Source organism: Budorcas taxicolor, chromosome 5 (genome assembly GCF_023091745.1).
Source record: "Budorcas taxicolor isolate Tak-1 chromosome 5, Takin1.1, whole genome shotgun sequence".
Classification (NCBI taxonomy): domain Eukaryota; kingdom Metazoa; phylum Chordata; class Mammalia; order Artiodactyla; family Bovidae; genus Budorcas; species Budorcas taxicolor.
Window position 1 is genome coordinate 75,126,854 of NC_068914.1, and position 12,197 is coordinate 75,139,050.

A 12,197-nucleotide genomic window follows, 5' to 3' on the forward strand; every position below is an offset into this window, starting at 1 on the left:
ATCATAGAGGCTGGGGCGGCTATGGGGCGGCAGTCTGACATGTGCAGGAACCCGATTACGTAGTGACACCCACTATTTCTGTGAGGGGACAGGGTGGAGGACAGGGGTGCAGACAGAGCCTCTGCTGGAGCTACTGGCAGTCGGTTTTTCAGAGCTGGTAGGTTCTCCTTTGGAAAGTTACCCTTCCGTCTCCTACAGACCTCTTCCCAAGAGAAATAGCTGCATCTGCTCACCCTGACTTTTGTATTTAATTTGGTTCTGAAGCTAAAGCAGTGGACAAATGACTGAGGAACTGGATACCCTCACTGAAGCCCCAAACAAGCTGTCTGAGTGACTTCTATCCCATAAGGCCCAGAGAAAAACAGTAATGAAATGAAGTCGCTTCCTGCGGTGAAACAAATGTGGGAATATTTATGCATTTGTTTTTATTTATTCAACTCTAAAGACTGACTGCAGCAATTTTTGGATGGTTGACACCTTAGATTAACACTAATTATATTGCTATAAATTTGGTTCAGGGTCAGAATGGGAATCAGGAAAGAGGGAGAACAATAGCAACAAAAATCTTCAAACACTGAAATGAAGAAATACTTTTTTCCCTTGAATTAATGCTACTTTCCCATAGACTTCCCTAGACTGGTTTGCAGCCTAAGGTAATAGAAAACAAGGCTTGGGCATATGGAAGAAACCGCAGGTTAAGCCATGGTGCCAAGCGAGAGACTAAAACTGCTATCTGAGTGTCAGGCTCAGGCACAGTTTAGGAGCACAGGCAGAGTCTCAAACGTGTCCCAGGGTCCTTCCATTTCAACCTATTCAATTCCCCCTTTTCTGGCCAATTCAGAGCTGTACACAACCCCCTCGCTGCCTCTCCTGCTCACGCTGTTGTTTACAGGGAACCCGACAGGCACGTGCGGCTCCTGCTGCGACAGAAAGGCAGCAAGACCAGCCGCGATCCATCTCCTTCTGAACGCCTGGACAGTCGGGCTGGCTGAGGAAGGCTTCTTCAGGCCTCCAGAAGGCCTGGAGCCCCAAGAAGAACACTGCTTACCCTTGGGAAACCTGGCAACAGTTGCCTGTGATTTCTGGTGGAAATGACCAATCAGAATCAATCCATCTCACTGGAAAAGGTCAAGGGAAAAAAAAAAAAACAGCTTCCCTTCCAAAAATGGTAAAGAGGAAACGAGGAGAGAAGAAACCAAAATATTTAGAATGGCATAAAAAGTGATTATGCGTAAACTTCTTTTTGTTATTACATCTAACTATAGGTTTCCTAAAGTCCAGTTACCAAGTTGAATTGTGTGGGAAAGAAGAGAGAGACCGGCTGGAATCTTCCTCAGGAGTTCACAACTTCAGGCTGAGAGGTCCTAGGTTTGCGCTGGGGGAGCCCCTTCCTGAACGAGGGCTTGGGTGGGCCGGGCTCCATGCTGGTTCCGGTCCCGTTCGTCCCTGCAGAGTGAGCCTGGCCCCGTTCACTAGTGTCTCCTGGTGCCTGGGATGCAGCACTCTGGTACCTAGAACCAGATGAATACCATGAGGTATTTCTGTAACGACCCACGCTGTCGTGTCGCCCTTGGTCAGTGGGGTCACTGGACTTTGGGCCTTGTGGCCTGTAGCCTTGTCCTCCTCGTCTGTTTCCTGGCAATACCTAAGGATAAAAGAATACAATGTTCAGAGCACAGAGGTGTAAGGGCACCCCAGGTGTGCCAGTTCAGTGTATAGGAATATTCTGAAAGCCTAGCAGTGGTACCCCATGCTTGGGACTCGGTTCTCTCTTAATACTCATGCAGTTTGGTCAGCCGATCCAACCTAGACCTAATGAGAACTCATAAATCTTTCGCTACCTCCCCTCTGCCTTTCACCTCAGGGTCCTCTCCACTGAAGAGCTTTTCTTTAGCTGGGCTGAGGAAGAAAGAGCATTCTCTGGGGCTATTCTAAGCCCTCAATTGGGCAAGTGTCTTATCACATGTCTGAATTTTGTAGATCATAAGCCATTCGTAAAGATAATGAACATCTGAATAATGAAATACGCTTCACTATGATCTACTTTGCTATATATCATGAACCACAGATTAAACCACGCTGCTGTGACATTTAACACATTCACAGTACAACCCGGAGAGCTCATGGCACAGGATTTTATTTTTGTCCTCCAATTCCAACGTAATACCAGTCTGAAGAACTCCTTACCTCAGGGTAATGCACAGCACTGCCTTGGATGGCTCTTATGGCATCTTCCTCAAATCAAGGGAAAGCAGCTATGGACTCTGCTTCAGCTTTCTAGCGCCTGCTCCCCGCCCTACCTGGTTCATGCTCTCTCTCTCCCGGGATGCTCTCCCTGCGCTTCCAGGGAGCTGCTGCTTCAGACACATTCTGGCGAACCTGCCACTGTGGTGCTTTCCACCTCCAGATGGGTGCACGACTCCCAGTGTGACCAATTACCAGGCAGGACTACTGCCTACGACAGCGAGGATCACTGCCAACATCAGAAAGTCAGTAGTCCTGGCAACGGGAAATCTAAACTGGCTGGTGAACTGGAACATACACACCAAACCCTTTCTCTGGAACTAACTGAAGCTGGAGGGATTCAAGATAGGTGTGGAAGGGGCATAAAGAGAAGCGGGTCATGTACTGGGCTGTCATGTTTAAACTGTGACAACCTGGTTTAAAAGCTTTTCTGCCTAACACGCTCAGTGTGGAAGCTGGGTTACCTCTCGGTGAGGCTGGTAGGATCGGCCACCGGAGTTTGCTGTGGTTGCAGGCGTCTCCCCCGGTGCCGAGTTCTTCTTGTTAGCACTTGTAAGGCTGGGAGCAGAGGTGCAGGTGGAAGCAGCAGCAGCAGAGGCGTCACGTGGGCTACCCAAAGACACAGATGCGACCAAGCTACATCGGGACCGGGTTGAATAGCTGTTCTTTGGATGGGACACTGAGACAGAAACATGAGGAAGATGTGGTCACATGACAGAAAAGCACGCCTGGTAATGTTCTCCCTGTTTCTCCATTTCACAATGAGCAACTTAGGATAAAGAACTGTCTGAGTATTTGTAAAGCTAAGCTTTTAAGGAGGTAACAGGAAGGAAAACCTCCCTTCTGCCCTCTTCCTCCACGCCTTCCAAATCCCGGCCGCTTTGTAACAATCCGTCAGAGCGGTCCATCCCCCCACCAACTAATTATTTCTTGGCGTTCCTACCACCTCAATGCCTGGCTTTGGCTCCAGTGGCTGACTAAGCCTAGGAACAATAGTATGGGCCATATGTTCAGTTTCCTATGCAAGGAACATTTCTAAAGTACCGACTTCGCAAAGAAAGAAAAAGTTAAATGAAAAGCTAAATTCTTCTTTAAACATTTGAATGATGCAAGATGAGTTACGTACAAACAGAACTAGTCTTCACAACAAATATCTATCTTCCTAAGGTTCTTTCTGCAAACGTAACTCCAAATTCAAAATACCAATCTAGTTGAAAAATATTAACATTTTCAAGTTTTGTCAGAATTCAATGGTTTAAAAGTAGTCCCTAGATTTTTTTTCCTTGGTTTTAAGCCTGGGCTAATGAGTCTGAGTGAACTCCGGGAGTTGGTGATGGACAGGGAGGCCTGGCATGCTGCAATTCATGGGGTCACAAAGAGTCGGACACAACTGAGCGACTGAACTGAACTGAATGTTGAGTTCACAATCACTGCCCTAAGTCCAACATTTATTTCACTTTTACGCGGAGACTTAAAGAACAGAAGAGCTGAGCTCAGGGTCTCCAAGTTTGACTGATGCATCACTTACAAGTGCTCATCTTAGAGGCATCTCTGTTCCTGCCTCCTCAACCCCACCACTCCCGTTATGTGCCAGGTAAAGCAGGTAGTGTTACCTCCATTTTGGAGAGGAGTAAACTGAGGGCAGCATGTAGAGTATAGACACCGGGATTCAAACCTGGTCTGACTCCAGTGCACATGCTCTTTACACTGCAGCCAAACACCTCTCAGCTCAGCAGAAAATGATGAAAAAGCAACCACAAATTTAGGGAGCTGGGAAATGCCCATCCTCAGAGCTCAAAGCATCTGTGTTCACTGACTTGTTTAAGTGTCTCCGAGTCCCTTTTCATAAAAGCAAGCAAGCAAGCAAACCAAAACCCAGGAGGAAGCGAGAGTCAGGGGAGAAGCCAGTTGGCACTTCAGTCTCTAGTTAGGAGAGGGTGGTCTTCTCCTCACCGTCTCTGGCACCTTGAATCTCTCACCATCTCACCTTGTCCAAACGAATCAATGTTCTTCTTCAGGGTCTCTACATCACAGGTGAATCGGGCCACTCGTCCCAGATCCTCATCATATTTACGTTCACTAACAAAGTGCTGGAGAAAAGACAAAGACAAACCTCCAGATGAGACAAACAACGTGTGGGATTTCTAGCTTGCTATGCAATGCAGGAGAGCTGGCTTCAGTCCTGGGTCAGGAAGATCCCCTGGTAAAGGAAAATGGCAACCCACTCCAGTATTCTTGCCTGGAGAATCCCATGGACAGAGGAGCCTGGCGGGCTACAGTCCACAGGGTCACAAGAGCCAGACACGACTTAGCGACTAAACCAACCATAAACAGATAAACAGGATTACTTTCAACTGATTTCTTTTTGTGCTTCAAATTTCACTAAGTGGCCATATATTACCAATGCTGGGTGGCTGACGAAAGCCAGCCATTTTCTTTAAGAGTCTAAAGATAAGTCCATTTGGGAGCGTTATGAAATGCTGTATAAGGGTCATTAGGTGTAAATCAAGAGAAACTTAAGGAAGGAGAAGGAACTCATGATGGAGGGCCATCTTTCTCTCTACTCTTGGCTACTTTTCACACTGCTCCATTATATACACAGGCAGAGGCAGCAAAAATGTCCATAGTTACAACAATGATTCCATTTAAATAAATGGTTTGGTGTTCTTTAATAGAAACTTCCTTAGGAAACCCACTGCACCTCTTTATACAAAGTAGGATTTGTTAGTCCTTGAAATAGGAACAATTTCTTGAGTTGGAAAATCATTCATGTAAAAAGTCAGCTTTGCAAATCAGAAGAGTTTGTGCTGCAAGTAATTTAATCCTTTTAAGCAGACTGAGCTGAGAAGTAACCAACCTCTTGGGTCAAAAACTATCTATACTATAGAAATAGTGGGACTAGAAAAATGTCAGGAATCAAATGCTTCTGGGGTCTATTTCAATAAACAATTTCTAAGGTAGCCTGGAATCATTTTTTCAGATGAAAAAGAGAATCAGAAAGAAAGTTAAGGCCTAGATATAATTTGGAAGAACTGAACTCCTCAGAGCAGTCCTCTGTCTGGGGGTGTCCTAATTCCACTTTGGATTTTCAAGGGGTAGAATCAAATGCATCAAATCCTTGGGATGCACCTAGAAGCAATAAATGGGAGAGAAGGAATAACAATTAGCTTTGGGCCTTGAAGTCCTAAAGCTTCAGAGTATATTGTGGCTCAGGAAAGCTCATGAATCTCTATAACAAAGCCTTCAGACACGTAATATCAGTCTGAGATTAATTCTGAAGCAAATTCTAGGGTTTGCTGAGCCAAAGACATAACAGGAATGACGGAAATAAAATGATCTGGAAATAAGACATTTAAATTGCACAGCACCCACTTCAGTACACTGAAAACGTGGAGAAACAGATCCTTAGTCAGCCTGCAGAAATATTTCTAGCAGCTCTTCAACCACGTGGGAAGGGGAACAGATGAAGCCTATGAGAGCCAGAATTTCTTATCTAATTCCAAAGGGGTTTCCGGCTTCTCCCAGATAGTTGAATGAGACTGGCATCAATACGAGGAAGACTCTCCATAAAATTTAGCAAAATAGCCTTAGTTAATTAGAAAATGGTACTTTAAAACTTACATTGCTGGCTTCACTATTTCTCCCCAGTATAGTCTAAGGGGAAGGCGCAAGGGGCTAACACAAATATAGGTTTGCGTGAAAGACCAGGTCAGGATGGTAACCGGGATGCCTGTAAGGTCTCAGATGATCTTCTGTCTGTGCTTTTATTTTCCAAAGGCTGTTATAAAACCTCCCCAGCAAGTATTCCTCTTAAATATGGCAGTAAATTTCACACTTCAGAAAAAGCGGAGTTAGGTCTTGGGAGCAGAGAAGGCCAACTCCCTTGGTTCATACAGCTCACAGTTGAGAAACAATTAATTAGAGTGCCGGTGTCTACAACTACCCATGATTAACCCAGCTTCTCTTGGGTTCCCATCTTAGTCTCAGAAATACTGTTCTTTACATAAGAATTTAAAACGTCTGAGTATTGAATCCAAGTAATCTTTATAGACAGATTACAATATAACCAACATCTCAAACTCCTCATTTTTCTCTTATAAAATCAGAATTGACCAACCATTTAAATGTCTACTGAACACCTACTAGGTGTCAAGGCACTATGCCGGGGCCCTGGAGACACAGTAGTGCCTATCGAGTGAGGAAGACAGGTTACTCAACTACACATACAATTATAAGTGTGCTAGGAAGGCACAAACAGGGGATGTGACAGGAAAGCCAGAAAGGATGAGGAGATCAGGAATGAGATGTGAGCTGGAACGGTGCGGGGCAGGGGGTTGGGGGGGAGTTGGGGAGAAAGGAGGGAAGAGAATGTTCTGGGCAGATGGGAAAGCATGTGCAACAACCCTGAGAGGAGGGAACAGGTATGCCTGGGGCAAGGAGAGCTAGCACAGCTGAAGCGCGGGGAACAAGGGGGACAAGGTGCAAAGGATGGCAGCAGGGCCAGACCATACGGAGCCCTACAGGCCGTTAAGGATTAGAGACTATTCTGAAAGCAATGGGAAGTCTGAAGCAGGGTCTGTAGTGTGAGGAACAGATATGAACAGGTGAGGACAGCAAGGTGGTGGCCAAGTGGAGAACTGGAATTAGTTAAGAGGCTACTTCAGAAGTCAAAGCAAGAGATCCCAGTAGCTTGATCATGATGGTGGTGGTGGAGACAAAGAGAAAAGGTCAGATATGAGATTGTGCAGAAGGTCAAATGGACAAGGTCTGCTGACAGATTTAATTGTGGGGAAAAGGAGAAACTTTCTAAGGTTTCCACTTTGGACACTGGGCAGATGACAGTACCACTTACAGAGCAAGAGAACTTGGAAAAGGGCCAGGTTTGGGAAGAAGGGGTCATGAGTTCAATATATTGGATATCGCCATGAATTATGGAGATTTGCTACCTTAGTCCCTGAGGTAAGAAGAAAGGCAGAAAAGAGAAGGAAGTTTTACCTTGATATCAGCTCTGAGCTCGACCAACTGCTCTTCTGACATCCGAACAGCCACATCAGTCATTTTCTTTAGAAGTTCGGCTTTCTTTTGACGGCTAAGCAAAATTTCCACTGTAGAGGGAAAGGGAGCATAACTCTTATGGTCTGCTAAATAGGACAAAGAAGGACTGGAAATATAGGCCTTGCAGTGTGTACTTGCACAGCCAAAGGCTTAGCTGCCCACCCACCCAGAAAGTGAAAATACCAAAGGTCCAGTTTCCACCTTCTTGAGGGACTCTGAAGGCAGTTTATCTGGTAAACACTTTTTATGACTCATAAAGACTCATAAATCATGTCATTTTTCTTTCTCCTCTTCCGAGTTAAAAAAAATTTATTAAGAAGCATGTACACTGGGACTTTCCTGGTGGTCCAGTGGTTAAGACTCTGCACTCTCAATGCAGAGGGCATGGGTCTGGTCCCTGGTCAGGGACTAGATCCCACAGGCTTCAACTAAGAGTTCACACACTGCAACTACAGATCCTGCATGCTGCAACTAAGACGCGGTGCAGCCAAAAATAAATTAAATCTTCCACTTGACTCTGTGGTCCCCTCCCTGGAAGAAAACACTGACAACAATTTTTCATGTATATTTCCTAATATACTCTCTGCATATACAGAATACCACAATACTCAAGTTCTCTAATGATGCATATTTAGGTTGTTCACAGTCTTTTTTTGTAGAATAACTTTTTAAATATTTTAATTAGAAAAAAATTTTTTTTTGGCCACATCGTGGATCTTAGTTACCTGACCAGGGATGAACTTGAGCCCCCTGCAATGGAAGCTTGAAGTCTTAACCACTGGACTGCCAGGGAAGTCTGTTTTACTGCTTTTAAAAAAACATCATCTTCAGTTTGCTCTGAGGTGCATAAATCAGGTATGGCCATGAAGGATAACAGATAATAAAAAGTCTTCCAGAGTAAAGAGCCAGGGACTACAAAGGACAAACACCCTGTAAGGCTGGCTGGGGAGAAGGACAGTGAAGCCTGGGTCCCTCATATTATTTTGGAGATGCCCTACAGCCCTGGACTGCTTACCTCTGGACCTTTCATTTCATGAGAGAAAAATAACCTCACATTTATTTAGGCCATTCCATGGCATGCAGTTAAATTCAATTCCTAACTGTTTTGCACAGAATCCTGTAACCTACTGAGAAATTAGCCAAATTTAAGTTAGAAAAAAACAGAATTTTTGAAGAGCTACATTCGGTGTTACAGAGAGCTGGAATGTCTTTAGCAGGTTTTCTCAGTCTGATTTGCCACAAATGTGGATGGGCTGCCCATACCCCTGTCAGGTTAAGCAATAGGGCACACTTTTGCAATAAATTAGGAACATGCATATGAAAGTTTCTCAACACAAAGGCCCAACAAATACAAATGATTCATTGGTCTGGCTCCCAAGATAAAATCTATTTGTCATTTGTATCAAATTCACTTTCTCTCAGCTTCAGCATTCTAGGATTCTAAGATAAAATTACAAATCTCAAGATTTACAAATCTCAAACATGTCAAGTACAGATTTCTACACATAGCATATAATTCAGAGAGCCTAAGTATATGATCTTAGACAAGTCACATTTTTTCCAAGGAACTAGCTTTTTCATTTATGAAATGAAAAAAATTAAAAAGTCAGAAAACCTAAATCTCCTGTAACGTTGATGTTAAGATCAGATATGAATGAGTGTGTAAAACCCTAAACTGTGAAGTACTATGAATAAATAATTAATAAAACTATAATACATAAAAAAGAAAAAATAAATTTGATATTATTGGTAAAAGAGTAATTACATTAGTGTCATTGAGGACTAGGATTTTTAGTATGGGAGCAATGAGATACTGATATAAAATTGATGAATTTGAGCAAAACTCTGTAGCTCTGAATTTGATACTAAAAGACTGGCCATGAATTGATAATTGGTTAAGGCTGGGTGTTGGGGGAGAGGTAATTATATCAGCCTCTCTATTCGACATATGTTAAAATTTTTCTATAAAAGATGTATTTTTAAAAGCATCTTCTTCTCAACAGGAAGGACTATGTCTTTTTTCCTCTCTGAAGTTTCACCTTCAAAAAGAGAACACATCGGTACAAGAATGGACCGAAACTGGCACTAGAAATTTCAGGATATACCACTCAATTTAAGTGGTATCTCACCTCTGAAAAACAATGGATAGCATCTCTGCTATGTATCCAACACTTTGTTGCTGCTGTTGGTGCTGCTAAGTCGCTTCAGTTGTGTTAGACTCTGTGCGACCCCATAGACAGCAGCCCACCAGGCTCCCCCGTTCCTGGGATTCTCCAGGCAAGAACACTGGAGTGGGTTAAAATGGATCAAAACTGAACTCAATTCAGTGCTTCAAAGCTGCCTCCTCTGGCCCAAGACCACAGACACAAATGTGAGTCATCTCAACCTATATCCATTCTCAACAGTTTGAGAGCAGGTTAAAAGAAACAACTTTCCTAATTACAAATCTGGCATTCAATGCACAAAGATAAAAACTGCTGAAAAGCCCTAAATCAATGCCAGTGTACAAAGTGCAGTTGACATTCTCTTCTTTTCAGATAGCTGTCTATCTTTAACCTAATCCTTAACAGAAATGACAAAAACAGCTATCTGGATTCTTCTGTACAAAATCCCACAAATTATTTGACTTAGACTATTCTTTCAGAATCTATTTTAGTAATCTTTCAAAGAGTCCTAGTCATGGGTATCCTGAACCCTCAATTAATTGACTTTTTCCCTAGCCAAGGATAACAGACACTGAGTGAAGTTTCAACAAACTGAGAAAACAAAGTTCTGCAAGAGGTAATGACAGGGATATATATATTAATTGTAGGCAACCTGGTAACCTCTCTGATTATGCCAAAGGCTTTTTCCCAAGTAGGAAAACTCAAAGGAATTATTCAGTCACTGAAGGAAAAAACAAAATAAACCCCAGGCACCTGCAAGATAACCGATTTTCCTTAGCTGGTGCTGAGGTGGCAGATACCATGATGTAGACATTGAAATCTATATTCAAAATATTAAAATTTGGAAATATTGATAAACAGGCTATTATAAAGTTGCTTCACCTGAAAGCATTCCTATGCCAGCATAGTACAATTGCTCAAGACTGTTTAACTAAATATACAAACTCTTACTGTGGCATTTACAGTGAGCTTTTGTTATGGGGATTGAGAGGCAGGTACTTATTAACTGCTAATAGTTTTAATAAAGATCAATCTTACTTGCTTCAGCTTTCACTTTGTCCATTTCAGCAAGCAACGCCACTTCCCGATCCATTAAACTAGGAAGGGATGACAAAGGGAAAGAATGTTGGATCAGAAACTCAAACAGAAAAATGGCACAGTGTTAATAGTGGAGAAAGACTTATGCGTTTGTTCCCTAAAAGCATACTACAGAAAAAGCACTGTATATACCACATGAAAATCTTATCTCGCCCTCAGCAAAGACTATTTTAAAGATTTCAGTACAGAAATCGAATTCCCTTTTATTTCTACTGACACATACTACAGTAATCAGTAGCTAGACATTTAAGAGTTGAGAACCAGTAGATGGCAGTAGCGAACTACAAAACACTTTTTGGTAAGTTGTGCTAAAGCACAAGTCCTCACGAAAATTACGTATTTCTACATACGTGCATATATTTTATTTTATATTCTGGTCTATAAAACTGGTCAGTTTTGCTTGTAATGAATTTTTTACCAAGCAATACCCCTGCTAGGGCCCAACACATTTAACCATTAGGATTTACAGGTCTTCAACATTTTAGCACAAGTGCTTACCAAGTCCACTAGCACTTTTGTCTTTAGAATGCAGAGTAGTCAAAAGACACACATGCTGCTGCTAGTTTTGGATAAACGTTTAATAATAATCCAGAAAAGATGGATCAAAGGCTTCTGGAAGGCTTTTTTATCGAAAAAGAACATTAAACAGGCAAATAGAATTTTCTCCACTATAAATGTAAATGGTTTGTAAGCATGGGAAAGCTTTTCCATGTTCTTATAAAAGAGCCCACCATCTTCAATGAACATATAGAGAGATAGCAGGTTGCCCTAGTAGTAAACTTCTGGATACAAATAATTTTCCTTACCATATCAATTTTGCTTAGTAGTGGCAAAAAACAAACAAACAAACAAACAAAAACAAAAAAAACTACAGCTTTACTATCTGTACAAACATAAAATGTTCCAACTCTCTTCATAGTTGAAATTCATTCTAATTTCTCCTTTTGAATGGGTGTATAACTACAGGGTTAATAAAAGTTCTCGTTTCTGGTTGTAAAACTAATCACACACATATGCATATATATACACACACATATATATACACATACACACACACACAGGAAAAAAAAAAACCAACTCAGCTTAGCTCTATATGTTGTTATGTTAGCACAAAGTAGTTAATATGGAGACTACAGAGTGAGATATTCAAAAAACTATCAGGCAGGGACATTTTCTCAAGGAGTAAAATCCTTCATAGTGAAGTGATAAAGAACAGGTTTGCTAATCATTATGCATGATGTTAACACACAGACTTGTAACAAATTTGGTCAGCATATTAATTCCAAAGTGCCAGACTAGAGAGAAGAGGGCTTCCCTGGTGGCTCAGAGGTTAAAGCGTCTGCCTGCAATGCAGGAGACCTGGGTTCGAGCAACACTTTTGCTAAGAAAGCATTTCCCAAACCTTGGCAAACATTTTGCTCCAAGAACTCTAGCAGCATTTGGAATACCTAAAAGGCAAAACAAAAGCACATCTGAGACAGGAGCTGCCAGGCCTCAAGTTCAGTATTATCACTTCTCCCCTGCTGCTGAATCACTTTAAGATGCAGACGCTGTCCGTCAGATGACAAATTTAACTGATGAAGCTTGTAAAATATTTATTAAAAGAGCTTAGCAAACAAGTAAGCTTTCTGCAGC

At 42.2% G+C, this 12,197-nt stretch overlaps 1 protein-coding gene across 1 annotated transcript in view; it reads right to left on the reverse strand.

Moving 5' to 3' along the window:
- Positions 1-410: 410 nt before the first annotated feature.
- Positions 411-12,197, reverse strand: part of SPATS2 (spermatogenesis associated serine rich 2) — a 72,943-nt gene continuing 61,156 nt past the window's right edge. Inside the window, exons 8-12 of the mRNA XM_052640822.1 lie at positions 10,503-10,561; positions 7,240-7,349; positions 4,232-4,334; positions 2,709-2,923; positions 411-1,645 (exon numbers count right to left, since the gene is read on the reverse strand). Of these exons, the coding sequence (XP_052496782.1) occupies positions 1,334-1,645; positions 2,709-2,923; positions 4,232-4,334; positions 7,240-7,349; positions 10,503-10,561 (799 nt within the window). The 3' untranslated portion in view covers positions 411-1,333. The remainder of the gene's footprint in view (positions 1,646-2,708; positions 2,924-4,231; positions 4,335-7,239; positions 7,350-10,502; positions 10,562-12,197) is intronic.